The following is an 18,003-nucleotide window of genomic DNA, read 5'->3' on the forward strand; positions in this document are numbered from 1 at the left end:
CTGCAATAAAATTACAGCCCTTCCCTCATACATTATCGCTGCTGCAGAATTAATCAAACTATGACACAGAATTATTTTAGCCTTCATGGAGAAATCAGCCCTGAAGAGCAGCAGAATTTTGCAAGAAATTACAAATTAAAACAAAAAAGTTACTTCTGCCAGTTGTTACAAGCACATAATCTTAGGGCGTTTTGGCACTAAATATTTTCATTAGGATGAGCCCTTAGGTGTTTATTTGGCATTGGGTTATGAAATAGCAACAAAAAGCAGAAGCTGGCTTTGCTAAATGCTTTCCTATTAGAAAGGCAAATGAGATTTTTTTAGACTATTTTACAAGTGGGACTTACCTCTGGTGAGCATTTCCAGAATCGTTGCTATCGCAGGAGGTATTCCTCACAGAGCACAACTCTGCTGCGTAAGTTCCATCCCTTTCAGTATTGTCCTCCTGACCATTCACTGGCTTGTCTTTCAATTTCATATTGTCATTTTGTGAATCCAAAGATACGACATCAGATGGAGAACTCACAACACCTGAGTCTTCAGTGGTGTCTTCTGATGCAAAACAGCTGCTTACTGATGTTGTCTCCTCTACCTCTGATAGTTCCAAAACCATATCATCCACAACATAAATATTATCATGTGCAAGCTGCAGGCTCTCTGAATGAAATACAGTAAAGATAGTTAGCTAAAAATCACTGCTCATGCTTAGATAACTGAAAGAACATAGGGTGAAATCCTGGATCCACTGAAGTTAATGGGAGTTTTGCCACTGACTTCAATGGGTCCTGGTTTTCACCCTTGATATAAATACTAGCTTGACTGGAAATGAATGGAAATGCCACCAGAAACACCAGACCAGAAACAGAAGACATTTGATAAAGATGACCTGCAAAAGGAAAAAAAAAATGGGGACTTTGCCTATCTTTGCTTCCTGAAAGGTGGTTCTCTTCTTACATACTCCCTTCAACATTATTTTCCTTACCATTTTTCCTTTAAAAATGTCAGCAAACTCAAGTCTGTCTCTGTTTACTCTGAAGAACTTCTTGGAGAATTATAGGAGTGGAAGCTTTCTGTTCCTTCAAACAAAGGGGCAGAACTATGTTAATCTTTAACAAAGAGAACTATATTATTATTAATTATTATTATTATTAAGAACAGAAAACCCCAACATTTCAGTTTTATAAAGAAGAAACAGGGAACACACACAATATTTTTCCTTTTGCAAGTCAAACTTTAATCTTGTAAATGAAGTAAGTAATGAGACTTCTAACAGACACAGTATAACTGTTAACTCAGTACTTCAATTAATTTCCTATGCTTTTTTCCCCTTCTTTAAGTGAAATATACAATTTTTAATTCCCCAAAAGCTATATAGAAATTTGGGCTCCATCCTGCAATTTATTCATGTAAGGGAAACTCCCACTGATGTCAACAGTTTTGATGATGGATTGGAGGCAGATTCGAGTCCCAAACAGATTTCTTTCAACAAAAGGAATTATTATTATATATAGAGAGATTAGATAAAAATGTCTGCTATGACCTGATCCTACAAACATTTATAATTGTGCTGAACTTTAATTATGTGAATACTCCCACTGGTGCCAATGGGTCTACAATGATGGGTAAGATCAAGCACACGCTTAAGTGTTTCCAGGATCAGAGCCCAAGACTTAGAAATAATACACGATCCACAAATCAGTAAGAGGAATACAGACAAACAACTATTGAATTTGTTTTGTTACATTTTGAGCTGCAGTATATTATTCCTGAGGGTTTTAAAATATCTATTAGTCAACTGAGGACCACTTTGTGTAAGAAAAAAAAGATGTATCATCAAAATGGAGCTTTAAATAAAATATTTATTTTAAAAAGATTTATCTTAGCAATGAAGCTTCAAATAACATTTAAATCAAATCAAACCAAAATTCTCCTTGGTTGAGTTACACAATGTCATTAAATACTGAAATTGATTTCTGACAGCAGAAACAATAAAATCCATAGGGTTACAAGTAATGATTAAAGCTATAAGTGCTGTCAGAACGTATTTATGACTGAGGCTGCTGCAAAAACTCTACTGCAAGTTTGAAGGGGATGTTACTCAGTTTTGTTGACCTTATTTTCTATGATGCTAGCTCTTGTTTTTCACATTTAATCAAAGATTTTATTCTATTTAAAAATCCTGTTAAAATAGTCTTAAAAATAAATAAGAGGCAGTACATTGATTATGGTATGGTCATGGTATAGGAAAGTGTTTAGAAGAGCATCAACACATGCACAGACCTGAGAATAACCATAGTACATAATCACCAACACTGAAAAAGGATAACATGACCAGAAAATACAGAATAAACAAACACCACCATACTGTTTGTGCTGCTTGGTTTTCAATTACTTTCAAAAATACAATTATTAAAGCTATAGTAAGAGAAAAACAGATCACAGTGGAATACATTATGGTGAAGTAAGAAAGCAATTTAAAGAATGAAGCAATGCACAATGCAATATACCTTGATGCATGAAGTTCTGTATGTGACAATAAAATGGCTACATCTATTGCCACAAACATGCCATAAATAAGTCCGATATGCTGTTGCCAGAGCTGTGCTGGAGTGATCCCTGCAATATGTGTCTGCCTGTAGAATTCTCCCCTTCCTCCTGTGTCTCCCAACACCCCCACCTTTCCCCCCACCCAGCAAATGTCTCCTGATGTGGAGAAATGGGTCTGAGACCGCCACTTGCCAATATCATCCAGCAACTCGCCCAGTTACAGGAAATGTCTTGAGATCCCCAAAGCTCCTACGCCATACACTGAAAAACAAAATAAATACCCCTCCTCCAAACCGCTAGGCCCAAGTGAGAATTGAAACCAGTGTGTAAGCCTTTGACTCCTGCAGGCACATGATTCAATGTGAGGGCTTCCCCATGGTAATTAAACTGCAGTTCTGCTCTGAAAAGTGACAGTGTAAAATGGCACCTTCCTATTCAACAAGGAAGGAGTAAGGATATGATTGAAGTTGCTTCTAAAAGAAAAAAACCCAGATGCTTGTTCCTTTCTTCCTCTTATCACACCACTCCCAACAAAACAGCAAATATACGGCCACATCCTGACATCCTTACTCAGTGGAAACTGCCACTCAAGTCACAATTATAGACTGAGTAAGGACTTCAGGATTTGGTCCATAGATAATAATTACTACAGATAAATTAATGTTGCTGAAACACTGCTGCACTCTGGAATGCTGTCTATACTAATAACTATACAACGGGGCCAAACTCCGCTCTCAGTGACATCCAGCTTCTCCACGAACTTCATTTGGATTGTACCAGTGTAACATAGTGTAGAGTTAGGCCTGCAGTTGATAAATAAGCGTTAACATTTCATACTGTGTGCCATGTCTTCTCTAACTGCAGTTAGATGGTGCCCAGCAATACACAGCACACTTTCTCACCTACCAGGATATGGACTCTGGAAAGCCCAAATGTGTCTTGCAACACAGATCTGCCCTGCCTAGCAATAAAATGCCCTGCCACTGCACAATTAGGTCAGTCATAAGTTACAAACGTTTTGTTTTGTTGTTGTTGTTTTTTTTGTTTTTTTTTTGTTTTGTTTTTAAGAATGTTTCCTGTGATCATCTAGAGGCAAAGAGGAGAGTAGCTCATCAGACAGGAATGTGAGCTCTTGCTTAACACAAAAGGAACCTTGTCACTCTAATTTCAATACCCTGTAAGTAATTAAGATAACACTAAACTCTGAGCTGAGGAGAATCAGATAGTATACATATAAATGAATGTATTTTGATATTGCATGTATTTGTACATACACATCATACACACATACAATATATAAAATACATACAGTATTTTATGGTACAGACATCACTTTCAGTTCTATTCTGCCTGATTTACATTTTCCACAATTTCAAACTGATTATTACATTTAATATTTTATGAGTGACAGGGGATGTATCCTGTTCCTAGTTACATTGATGTAAGCCTGGAGTATCTCCACTGCATTCATATGAGGTCAGATTCAGGCTCCAAGACTTTAAAACAAGCATATCCTAAGAGTATGAGCCTGCACTCACTGAAGCCAATCAAAAAACTCTCTCAATGGATTCAGGTTAAGCTGCTTTATTTTCCAAATTACGTCTTCTGTTTTTATGACATTGCTGGTTTACTGCCATATCCAGCCATGATAGAAACAGCAAATCAAAATGCATTTTAAAAGAGGAAATTGTTGCTTTAACCCCTGTCTAGTGAATAATCAGGGCTCTGTAATAGATTTACAAATGAAACGTTCCTTTAATTCTTCTCAGTATTTGCTCTCTGTGCTAACAGGGCAACCATTATTTTCAGATTTCTTTCCACTGCTTGTTTCACTGCCAAATTTTCTCTTTTCACAGGGTGAAATCATTTTGCTGTACTGCAAGTGGTTTATTACAGTATTTTTGTAAGTAATAATAAAAAAAATTACCATATGTTAAACAACACTGAATTCTTATAATGGCCCAAATATTACAACATACTTATTTTAGTGACAGTGCTCAAAACCTCTAGACAATTGCTCTAAGTATTAGCAATAGTCATAAAAAGCTGGACATGGGTCACACAAAGAAGCAATATTTGAAAAAAATTCAGTAGTATATCGTCAAGAAAGAAAATGTACCTTTATAAGAGGCATGGCAGGTGACAGCAAAAATATAGTCTATAATTCATTTTTATAATGATTACAAGAGATTATGAAAATAGGTAATACAAGGATCACTGTAGAAATCTTCATACAAGATAGACATTTTCTAGAAAAATTATTTTGTTTTTAACAATGGACTAAAAACTTAATGCAAATATAATCGGGAAACTAATAGCTCTCACTAAGCAGAATTAGCAAAAAAGACAAAATGGACCAAATTCTCCCTTGAGTTATGCCAGTCCAGGCCCAATTACTTCAGTCAGGTTGCCTAATGTAAGTGAGGGGAGAATTCAGCCAATGGGTATCTCTACACTCTACACTTTGAGTGACGGATGTGATTCCCAGCTTGAGTCGTCATACCCACAATAGCTCTGATTGCGGCAGTGTGAACTGCAGAAGGGGCTAGCTGCCCTGAATATGTACTTGTCTGAGATGCTAGGCACATACTGGGGTGGGCAAGCCCCTCCCACCACTCTTGCTGCCAGAGTTGTGCTCTATTTTTAACATGCTAACTCAGTCAGAGATAGCATGGGTATGTCTCCTCAAGCTGGGAATCAAGCCCTCAGCTTGAAGTGTAGATATACGTGTGTGTGTGTGTGTAACTGAAAGCCTTGCAGAACTCAATCAATTTGACAGCTCTTCTCAGTAACCACAATATATATCTATAGTCATTCATATGGGCATCAGCGGAAGGAACCTAGATTTAGCTCTGAGGCTTTACATCTCCTTGTGGTTGCTCTGCAAGGCCCGGGGGTCATGGGCCAGGAGAAGGTACAGATGGTTGCCCTTCGCTAGGGTGACCAGACAGCAAGTGTGAAAAATTGAGACAGGAGGTGGGGGGGGGCAAAATCGGGACTGTCCCTATAAAATCAGGACATCCGGACACCCTACTCTTCGCAGTGCAGTCCCCCTTCCTACTCCAGAGCATCCTAGTGTAGTATAATGCTGGCCTACTCAGGATTAGTCTGCATGTTGTGCATGGTCATCTCCGCATGCTTTGAGAGCGGGGGCTCAGGGACACCAGCCAGAATCAGAGCCCCTGGGAGTACAGCTTCTGCAGCTGGACATGCGATTATAATCTAGAGGCCTCCACATGAAAGGCTTTAACCTCTGCAGAGTGTCATACTTCTGTACCAGAAATGGACTGGTTACAGAGTTTGCTTACATGCACCAGATGTGTTCATCAAGATCCTTTGATGCTATGCCAGGTATGGCTGAGGTTCATTTAAATAAAGTATTTTACACATTGCAACCTAGTGGCTGAACAGTACAATACAGTTTAGCATTCCATTACATCTTCCCCTTTAAGTTCTACAATATGTACATTATCAAGCGGTCTTTGAAGTTTAATCCGTTAAGCATCTCTGAACTGTACTGGTTTTCTAATTACACAACCCCAACATGTAACAACTTGGTCATCTGTCTGTCCATTAGTTGCAACAGCTGGTTCTGGTCATCAGTTTGGAATCCTTGAGTCTTCTTGTTTTGCATCTGTCATCTGAACAGTTTGCTCTGTTGATTGTTCCTTCTGAGGAACAAACTATAGATGTTGAAGGTTTCCGTTGAAGGCTCAACCACATATGGCCTGGGCACTGGATTCTTTTTCTTTACGACAGCTGTAATGTATTCCACTGTGATCTGTTAGTCTCTTACCATAGCTTTAATAATTGTATTTCTTTACGACAGCTTTACGACATCCTTCTTCTCCACCCAATTTGACATGAACACAGTCACCAGGTTCTAGATCTGTCAGTTCTCTGAGTGATGTCTGTTGTAAAAGTGTTCATAAGCTTTAGACTTTTTGTCCAATTTGGCTACTCTCTTCATGTCTGGCCAGTTTGGAGATAGATTCTTTTCCAAAGTTGGAACAGTAGTTCTGAATTGTCTTCCCATCAGCAGTCGTGCTGGACTATATGCAGTAACCGCTACTGATACTGACCTGTAGCTTAGAAGAGCAAGGAATGGATCTTCATGCTATAGGATTTTCTTGGCTGTCTGTACAACTCTCTCAGCCTCTCCATTTGCCTGGACCAGTCCACACAAGAAATCCACTTCCTGGACACTACAGTGCTAATAAGAGATGGTCACATAAACACCACCCTATACCGGAAACCTACTGACCGCTATAATTTCCTACATGCCTCCAGCTTCATCCAGACCACATCACACAATGCATTGTCTACAGCCAACCTCTAAGATACAACCACATTTTCTCCAATCCCTCAGACAGAGACAAACACCTACAAGATCTCTATCAAGCATTCTTAAAACTACAATACCCACCTGCTGAAGTGAAGAAACAAATTGACAGAACCAGAAGAGTACCCAGAATTCACCTACTACAGGACAGGCCCAACAAAGAAAGTAACAGAACGCCACTAGCTGTCACCTTCAGCCCTCAACTAAAACCTCTCCAGCGCATCATCAAGGATCTACAACCTATCCTGAAGGACGATCCCTCACTCTCATAGACTTTGGGAGACAGGCCAGTCCTCGCTTACAGACAGCCCCCCAACCTGAAGCAAATACTCACCAGCAACCACACACCACACAACAAAAACACTAACCCAGGAACCTATCCTTACTGGAAAGCCCATTGCCAGCTCTGTCCACATATCTATTCAAGGGACACCATCATAGGACCTAAACACATCAGCCACAGTATCAGAGGCTCGTTCACCTGCACATCTACCAAATTTAATATATGCCATCATGTGCCAGCAATGCCCCTCTGCCATGTACATTGGCCAAACCAGACAGTGTCTACACAAAAGAATAAATGGACACAAATCAGACGTCAAGAATTATAACATTCAAAAACCAGTTGGAGAACACTTCAACCTCCCTGGACAATCAATTACAGACCTAAAAGTCACAATTCTTCAACAAAAAAACTTCATAAACAGACTTAAATGAGAAACTGAAGAAATGGAATTAATTAATTTGCAAACTGGACACCATTAAATTAGGCTTGAATAAAGACTGGGAGTGGATGGGTCATTACACAAACTAAAAAAACTATTTCCCCATGCTAATTCTTCTTCCCTACTGTTACTCAAACCTTCTTGTCAACTGTTTGAAATGAGCCATCCTGATTATCACTACAAAAGTTTTTTTTCCACCTGCTGATAATAGCCCACCTTAATTGATTTGTCTGGTTAGAGTTGGTATGGCAACGCCCATCTTTTCATATATATATCTTCCATGAAAACTTATGCCCAAATAAATTTGTTAGTCTCTCAGGTGCCACAAGTATTCCTCGTTCTTTTTGCTGATACAGACTAACACGGCTACCACTCTGAAACTCTATTTGTGCTTGTTAACAGTTCTGCTATCTTTCTTTGGAAAATTTCAGGTGTATTGGTAATCCCAAAAAGTAATCTTTGAAAGAGATGTGATAAATTTAGTCAGTGTAGCACTGTCTTTGGCGAAAGGAATTTGCCAGAATCCACTCAAGGCATCCACTTTGGATAATATAATAGTTCCTTTCACTCTGGGGAGAAAATATTTTTCTCTCTCAACTGCTTCATTAAAGTCTTTTAAGATCCACAAAGATTCATATTTTTCCATTTTTCTTGATAACTGTTACCACTGGGGCACACCATATGGTGGCTCAGAGATTTTCTCACTTATGCCAATCTGCTCCATTCTCTTTAACTCAGTTTCCACTTTATGAGGTATTGACATTGTAATCCTGCAAGGTGTGTGTACCTGTAAGATTCAGCATTGTCTCTTAAGATTATTTGTTCTGGATTGCCTTTCAAAAATCCAATATTACCAAATATTCACCATTGAGTTCTTCTACATTTCTCATCAGGCCCATCATTGCTGCCTCACTGAGGCTGAGAAGGCTGTTGGTCTGTGGCCATTTGATCACATACACTCTGAATGTACAGCTTTTTTTTTCTTTGTAAGCTGATTCTGTGGTGAACTGGCCCATGCAGTTCAGAATACCTCCAGGGCTAGTCAGAGCTATGTCAGGTGACTTCAGCTCTGGGAGGGACTGAAGGTGATTGTAAGTCCCTTCTGAGATGACTGTGACATCAGCTCCTGAGTCGTTTTTAAAGTAAATAGTCTTGCCATGAATATTCAGTTTCATTCTCCAGTCAGGCTCTATCTCGTCACAAGAAATAGATCCCAGAAACTATGGCTCTTGAAGGTCTATAGTATGAGTGGAATCCCTGACTGCTTTGGTGCGGCAAACAGCTGAAAATTGTCCATATTTCACGCATTTATTATACTCCATGCCTCTGGTTGGACATGTATCATCTCTTGGGATATGACTTTTTCCACACATTGTGCATGTAGGCTGGAATTTGTCCCTGTTAGCCTGTAATTTCTTTCTGCTTGCCTCAGGGATTTTATGATAATGACTTTTAACACTCAAGTGTCTCTTTACAGTTTCTAAGCTATTTTCAGGTTTTTCAAGTGTGTCAAGGTTTTGCTGTCTCATCAGCTCAGACTTCTTTGCTCTCTGTATAGCTGTGGCTAGGGTTAAATCTCTCTTCAGTTGTAGCTGTTGTGAAAGGTTTTTATTTGTTAATCCAATATCAAGCATCAGTCTTATATTTTCATATTTTGCATTCCCAAAATCATAGTTTTCAGACAATATATGCAGAACTCATAAAACATTCAGCATTTTCTCCTGGTTCTGGAATTCTCTGATGGAAACATATTCTTTCATAAACCATAATTCTCTGAGGTATACATTATGCATCAAACATAGCCAGAATCCTTTCATAGTCATCTTTGTGACTGCATTCAGTAAAGTCAAAGGATCTAAAGATATTGCTCTTCTTGTTTTCCCAAAGCATACGTTAAAGAAGATACCTGTATATCACAGTTTTCTTTGTGGAATTTGTTTGCAGTTTGAAATCTTGCAAAATACTACTTCCAGTCGTCCATTGTGAAGGTTTGTCAAAGGTGACGTTCTCTGAGGCATTCAAGAGCGGCATGTTGATGAGACCCTCCAACCTTTGTTGCTTTGTTCCTTCCGTTTGCAACCTTTGTTGGTGTCTTCCTTCTGTTTCTTAGTTTACTCCTGACATCATGTCATGTACTTCTGTGCCAGATATGGACTGGCTACAAAGCTTACTTATCATACCAAACGTGTTCATCATAAAATCCTTTAATGATCTGCCTGGTATGACTGAGGTTAGTTTAAATAAAGTAGTTTTCACACTGTGCCACCTAGTGGCTGAACAGGATAATACAGTTTAACCTTCCATTACAGCTCTGTCCCAGGAAACAAGTGGGTTTATAGTGCTGAAGCCACAGTTGGTTTTGTGGGATGAGGAATGGGGGCTATCTTTGCCGCAGATGTGGCACAGGCAGGTAAAGTCCACAGGGCTTAATCCTGGGATGCAGCTACAGTTCTGCTGTAATGGAATCAGTTACACCGTTCCAATTCAATGGTGGTGTGTGTCAGATAGCCACAAATGCTGATACACAGGTAATGGGAGAAAGACTCTCCAACCATAACCCAATTCCCACCCCTCCATTCTCTTGTGTCTACAGCAGCCCGGGAGATATAGTAGTCCCTGAACAGATCTGGTCACTGCTATTCAGGGAATCTGGAGAGCAGCACGAGATGAAGAAAGTCAGTTGGCTTTGTGTAAAATAGACACAAGCAGTTCCTAACTAATGTGCAGAATAAATTGGCAGAGAAAAATGGCACTTAGGGAAAAAAAATCTCACTTCCATGGCACAAGCTACTGTGAAATTCCTCCAAATCTATGGTAGTACAAGACTCAGCATTTGCCTACAAAATGACCCTTCCCCAGTCCAAACATTATTGGCTGAATATTGGAGGACCTCACCTTAATAAACAATAATCTGCTTCAGATCATTTAGCCACTTTCCCCTGTTTCCTACATCTCCTGTCTGCACAAATCCTCAATGGTTTTTGGACACTACACACATTCACATTTCCTATGCAAATAGGTTCTATAAGGACAATCTCTCCATATTGCACAAAAGTGAACCTACTACAGATCCACCATCTCTGTGCCAGGAAAGCATGAAAAGGGACAAGTCTCACCTGAGACAGCAGCAGAGAGGCAGACACGGAGTATTAAGTCACTGGATGCTCTCCTTGTACACATTTTGCGCTTGCGATTACAGTAGTCTCAAGGCTGCTTTAATTTGTGCCAGCCGCTTGGACCAACTGTCCTCAAACAGGAGAATCAGTGCAGTGTAGATTTATTTCACTAACAATGTCCACTTTGCAGGTTACACCTCAGCTTTCACAGCATAGCTGCAACGACAACAACTTCACACAGACCAAGCTGCCTACACAAAATACAGTACAATGGAGAATCAAGTGTTGGGAACTTCAGAAGTTTTCCATCTCTTTTTCTGGATTTTCATGCACAGGGGACAATCAAGCCCTGTGTATCCAATTACATGTGGAAAATAGGGCTGTAAAGCGATTAAAAAAATTAATCGTGATCACATGATTAAAAAATAAATTGTGATTAATCACAATCACACTGTTAAACAATAATGGAATACCATTTTTAAAAATATTTTGTATGTTTTCTACATTTTCAAATATATTGATTTCAGTTATGCAGAATACAGAGTGTACAGTGCTCATTTTATATTATTTTTTATTACAAATATTTGCACTGTGAAAAACAAAAATAGTAGTATTTGTCAATTCCCCTAATACAAGTACTGTACTGCAATCTCTTTATCATGAAAGTTGAACTTAAAAAGTAGAATTATGTACAAAAATAACTGCATTCAAAAATAAAACAACGTAAAACTCTAGAGCCTACAAGTCCACTCAGTCTTAATTGTTCAGCCAATTGCTCAAACTAGTTTGTTTACATTTTCAGGAGATAATGCTGCCTGCTTCTTATTTACAGTATCACCTGAAAGTGAGAACAGGTGTTCGCATGGCACTGCTGTAGCCAGCATCACAAGATATTTATGTGCCAGATGCACTAAAGATTCACATGTTCCTTCATGCTTCAACCGCCATTCCAGAGGACGTGTCTATGCTAATGATGGGTTCTATTCTATAACCATCCAAAGCAGTGCAGCCCAAAGTAAGTTCATTTTCATTATCTGAGTCAGATGCCACCAGCAGAAGGTTGATTTTCTTTTTTGGTTGTTTGGGTTTTGTAGTTTCCACATCGGAGTGTTGCTCTTTTAAGACTTCTGAAAGCATGCTCTACACCTTGATCCCTCTCAGATTTTGGAAGACACTTCAGATTCTTAAACCTGGGTCAAGTGATGTAGCTATCTTTAGAAATCTCACATTGGTACTTCTCTGTGTTTTGTCAGATCTGCAGTGAAAGTGTTCTTAAAATGAACATGGTCTGCGTCATCATCCAAGACTGCTATAACATGAAATATATAGCAGAATGTGGGTAAAACAAAGTAAGAGACATACAATTCTCTCCCAAGGAGTTCAGTCACAAATTCAATTAATGTATTTTTTTAATGCGCATCATCAGCATGGAAGCATGTCCTCTGGAATGGTGGCCAAAGCATGAAGGGGCATATGAATTTTTAGCATAACTGGTACGTAAATATCTTGCAACGCCAGCTACAAAAGCGCCATGCGAATGCCTGTTCTCACTTTCAGGTGACATTGTAAATAAGAAGCGCACAGCATTATCTCCCGTAAATGTAAAGAAACTTGTTTGTCTTAGCAACTGGCTAAACAAGAAGTAGGACTGAGTGGACTTGTAGGCTCTAAAGTTTTACATTGTTTTGTTTTTGAGTGCAGTTACGTAACAAAAAAAAATTGACATTTGTAAGTTATTCTTACATAATAAAAGCAGCAAAGAGTCCTGTGGCACCTTATAGACTAACAGAAGTTTTGGAGCATGAGCTTTCATGGGTGAATACCCACTTCATCGGACATGCATCATGTGAATTAACTGCGATTAATCCACAGTCCTAGTGGAAATTATTATTATATGGCTAAATTTCCACTATAAAATGGTACTCTAAAATTTATTTACCAGGTCTGTGAGCAGTCTTAGAGGAAACAATAAAAGTCCCAATTGAAAGTAGTTGTTATTCCTTCCCATTTCTTATACTTATTTTCACCACAAGCCATCAAAGAGAAAAAAGGCAGATTTAACAGGAAATGGAGAATTAATCAACATGAGCAAAATCACCCCTTTCTCTTGCCTTGATCCTCTCTCACCTCAACTACTGTAGCCTCTTTCTCTCTGATCTCCCACCTTTCCACAGTTCAGCTGATCTAAAGTGCCATTTTTTCCCTTTCACTCACTACCCATACCTATGACCCTGAGTCCCTTTGCTGGTTCCTTGACTTTTATTGCATCGAGATACAGTTCCTTGACTTCACCCTCAGTGCAGAGTAGCTCTGACTTGAGGGATCTCTCTGTACTCAGAGACCCCACCCCTCCTCTCCTGCTCTGTGGACAGTAACAGGTAGGAGATGCCCTGGGGCTGAGAGGTACATGGAGTAGCTACTCACACTGGGTACCCCGCCTGCCTTACCTGGCCCTACGTAGGATGGGGTTTAAGCTATAATGAAAAGGAAGGAGACAACACAGATCAGGATAACATGGGAATACAGTCAAGAATATTTAGCAGATTTCTTCAGACTTCCACTTTATAAATCATCCCAAGTAGTTCTAGTAGTATGCAGTGATTGATGAAGGGGATTCCAGCAAGTCTCAGTGAGACAGAAGGAAAACTAGATCTAAAACCAGAAACTGCCCTATATAATAAGGGTTGGTTGAGAAATATGCTGCTAGCCACATTTTGCTGGTAACTGTTAGTCTTGAGTGGTAGTTTTTGGCAAACTGCATCCTTTACAGAGGTGGCCTGCTGCAATCCAAGCATGCTTCAGGATCTGAACAAATGGACTGTGAAGGTGATTTTCAGCAGCTATCTTGGAGAACAAAGACTTAAGCATGTATAAAATTGCATGAATAACACATGCAGTATCGTGGTTAAAAGTAAAAACGATTAATGCACCTCTGCTACAAACTGACATTTTATTAGGTGATTTTAAAAACCACAGAAAAGAGCCCATTTTCTAAACCTTTTTCTTTTAAACTTCACCATGAGTTCCCCTGTGCATTCTGGTTTATTCAATTCATCCTTTTTCTTACTGATGTTTTCCATTGCTAAGAATTCCATAAAATCCCTATGACAGATTCATACTTCCAGGATAATCCAGCGAAAGAACATAAAACACATTTGTGCTGTACTTATGCCTTCCTTCCCAATGGACTAGCTGCCAGCAAAGTCAGCAAGAGGAGACAAATATTGTGTACAGTTGAAAAAAACGGAGGCAAATTCTCTTCTCATGGGCCTGATTCGCCTCACTATTACAATGGTGTAACTCCATTCACTTAAAAACAGAGTTACTACTGATTTGCACTGATCTAACTATAAGAAACGGACTCACTTATGCTTAACTCTTATAGAAGTCAGTGGGAATTGCACTCAACTGAGGACAGGTTTTGGACATCAGTTTTGTATTTATGTGGTCAAATCCTGTTCGCCTTACCCATATAAATAGTACCCTTGCGGCAAATGGGACTGCTGCATGAATAAGGCAACTAGTATTTAGCCCCCGTCAGCAATATGAATTATTTTATGGGTAATTATAATCACAGGGAGTCCAGAAGTTGCCATCAGTCCATGGTAAGCCATCACTAATATTTTTCACCTATGCTAATGGTTGAAAGTAAAACCCAGACTGGAGCTGTGCCTAACGGGAAGGAATTTTATCATTCTGTCCATTTTTGTGTGTCAAACTTTCTATTTATCTCATACAGACATAGCCCATTATAAATTGTGACATCATTCTCTAGCTCCACAGTCAACTCATTCATTGTTTCCCCTTGCTTCTTTATTTCTATACATATATAAAATAGTATCTATAACCATCCAAAGTCAACAGTTAGAACATCCAGAAAATTAAACGTTTCACATAGAACCCCCATGTCTAATTAGTTAGGTGACCCAAAATAACTTCACTTTATTGGCCAGAAACATATACCTCAGCTAAAACCACCAATAACAAGTACGCTCATAGAAGAGTTTCAACAGCTAACTTCCAAATATAGCTCTATTTTACGCATTCTTTCAGACATCTCCATGGCCTAAAGACTCTGAGCTCTACTCTGGTCTCTTTTGATTTATGTGACTTGACCTTCTTTTCCTCTTGGACCTTCTGAGTCATAGTACAGCCCTGCTTGTTTTCCTGTTCAAAGAACAAAGCACCACTGACGTTCAGGTGCAGTTTGGCTAGTGGTTTATTTTTGGCTATTATAAGGATATTTTAAATATGGGGAAGGCAATTCTTTTTATTGAGCATGTGTGTGATCCTTCTAGATCTTAATGCACAGTATACACTGTAAGGATCTGATCTTGCAGTACTCATATACTTAGACAGCTGGCTCTTTGAGGCAGGGTCTGTCTTTGTGTTGTGTTTGTACAGCACCTAGCACAGTGGAGTCTGGTCCATGACTTGGGCTCCTAGGTTCTACTGTAAGTCAAATAATAAATAATAATCACATGTGCTACACAGCGTGGCACCCGATTTAGCGTTCATGAATGCTTTGCTGGGTCAAGGCTATATCTGGAGTTTGAGGTTTTCGTGTACACGTTTCCCCATAAAAGACAGGCTGGCTCAAGGAAATGGTTTAGTGACATGAAGCCTTGCAACTGAGCTAGTGGTCTTCGACCAGGTTAGGGATGGCTGAGAAAAATCATTTCCCCCATCCCAGCCCCTGGGGAATTTCAAAAAGATTTTGGTGAAAAATGTTTGACAAAGGAGGGCAAGGACAGAGGAACAAAATAGGGAGAGAAAAGGGGAAAATACCAAAACCCCAACTCATTTGGTTTTGTGTTTTTTTAAACAAAAATTTCATTTTCAGTGTTTTTCCCCCATCCCTTTCTCTCCCAACACTCCTATTTCTCCCTTTCCCCTTCTCTTTTCAAATGCCATTTTTTGCTTCTGTTTTACTTACAAACCTTTTTTTTTCCTGACAAAAAGCTATTTTCTTTCCATTTGGTTGGAAAATTCTCTACGAGCTCTAGGGAGAACATGGAGATCCACTGATACTGATAAAACTCACCTTCATGACTGGAAGTCTTGCTTACAGTTTCAGCAGAGGCCATGCACTGAATAAGAGTGACCTCTTCAGAAGATTTAGTCATGCTGGTGGGATAGTAATTAGTTATCAGTGTCTGTGCTGTACTTAGAGTGAGGGCTTTAGTGCCCAGTGCAATCAATATGGTAACTTTTCTACAGATACTAAATTCACTCAGAAGGAAAACACATCATAGGCATACGTGTACTGTATGCTATTGACATCATATGTCAAAGCTGTGTATTACAAACAGATTTTTATTTCATGCACAATGAAAGCGAAGAGAAGTTACTTTATTTCTTTTTCTGGAGAGTATTTTGAGAGTGTGGGAAAGTGAATGTGATTGGTGATTTCATTTGAAGAATATCTGAATCACATTTTTTAGCTTTGGTGTACACAGCACAGGAAAGTTGCCAGGTACAGAAGAAGCTGGGCATGTCCACAAGGGAGTGGAGCAAACAAGCAAATTACAGCATATGCATTCTTTTTAACCAAATGTTTTCATCCGGAAAACTTGGGTACTTAAATGAAAGCTACCCCCAAGCTTCTTTTATGCACATGGCCAATGCTTAATCAGCAGATTGCTCTAGTTTTTCCACAGACTCTCATCTTGAATAGTTTTCAATGGATTAAGTTTTTCTCCGAAAAGACACTTGCAGCTTTTCTCTTTTGAAAGGGAAGTGGGACAGGTTTTACCAGTACCCTGTCAAAAGGGAACTGTATGGCTCCAGATGGTTGATTTACGTGGCTGTAGGACTGTTAGTGAACCAAAACCAAGGGGTTTAAATATAAGCCTAACATACCTCGCTCAAAATAATCAATACATTCTTGCATTTTGTCCCAAAGCTTCCAGTTCCTACCTTCAATAAGGCCTTGAAGTGACACAGGCTGGCCTTTTCAGAGGCTTCATTAAACCATGTTGGTGCAGAGAGCATCTGTGTTCCTGGAGCATTTCTACTAGCTTTTATATTCAGTAAAACTCCCAGAATTCTCTCTCTCTCAAAGGGGCCATACTCTTTATTTCATCCAGCATACACAAACTAAACTCAAATAAAGAAAATATTGGTTTTGGATTTAAAGTTATCTCAATAGATGACTACCTGTTATGTGTGTCACAATCAGGACCCGAGTGAAGCAAATATCTCATAAGTAGAGTTGGTTGAATATTTTTTTCCCCTCAACAAAATCTTTTTTGGGGTAAAAAAGCCTTTATAAGACAAAAATATTTTTTTCTCAAAATTTTCCATTTTTTTATAATCCCAAAATGATTTTTCCCCTTTTCTCCCTTTTGTTTATTTATCCTTTTTTGGTGGCAAAATAGAAGACAGTGAAAAAGGAATAAAAAGAAGGAAAGAAGGAAAACATCTCAAAACCTAAACATTTTCAAACCAAACTTTTTCAATCAAATATTTCAAATAAAAATGATTGTTTTTAGAAACCTGTGGAATTATTTTTTTTTCCAAATTTTGAATTGCTTAGTTTTCATACACATCATTTTTATACCAGTTCTATTCTTAACGAGCTATTCTGGCAACCATGAAAGGGAAAATGACTGTGCCAGCCATAGCTCTCCTGCTCCTCATGATCATCTCGTTATGTTGTGTCCATCCACCCCTCATTTTACGTTTTGTCCTCCACTATGTCCCACCTTTAGCTTATGGTACAGTAGGTTGGGAAGTATGTCCTTAATACAAGCCAAGAACCAATTACTGCATTCCCAAAAGGAGCTGACACAACAGATACTGCCTCTGACCTCAATCCCTTGCTCCCCAATACTCTAAACCCAGAAATGAATGTACATAGGCAGAATTCTCTAGTTTTTAGAATGAAAAATAAGGAAGAAAACAGAAAGAGCATTTTAGCCAGTATTTACAGATAGAGAAGCTGTCTGTCCTATCACATAGGATAAGGAGTGAGCATCTGAGCAGGGGCAAGCACTAGGCTACGGGCATTATGAGCTACCTGAGGCAGAGAATCAGAGAACTCCCAACCACTCACTACTGGGAGCCTTCACTCCCAAGATCCCTTTTAAATCATGATGGGCCTGAGCTATACATTTCAGATTTGTATTTCAAACATCAACCTTCGAGATTTTGGTTCGGCCCATTATAGATATAGGAGGCCCTGAAATTAAGATCCAGCTTGAGATTCCAAAAGAATACACACACACACAAATAACATGGGAGAGGTGCTCAGTGCAGCGCTGCTAGTGAT

The 18,003-nt window shown here is 39.1% G+C and overlaps 1 protein-coding gene across 10 annotated transcripts in view; it reads right to left on the bottom strand.

The window, feature by feature from the left end:
• Nucleotides 1-18,003, bottom strand: part of COBL (cordon-bleu WH2 repeat protein) — a 287,602-nt gene that overhangs the window by 32,321 nt on the left and 237,278 nt on the right. For all 10 annotated transcript variants that reach the window (XM_039522524.1, XM_039522526.1, XM_039522525.1 and 7 more), the window contains one exon: nt 348-657. In XM_039522524.1, coding sequence (XP_039378458.1) covers nt 348-657 — 310 coding nt within the window. The remainder of the gene's footprint in view (nt 1-347; nt 658-18,003) is intronic.

Source organism: Mauremys reevesii, linkage group 2 (genome assembly GCF_016161935.1).
Source record: "Mauremys reevesii isolate NIE-2019 linkage group 2, ASM1616193v1, whole genome shotgun sequence".
Lineage (NCBI taxonomy): Eukaryota > Metazoa > Chordata > Testudines > Geoemydidae > Mauremys > Mauremys reevesii.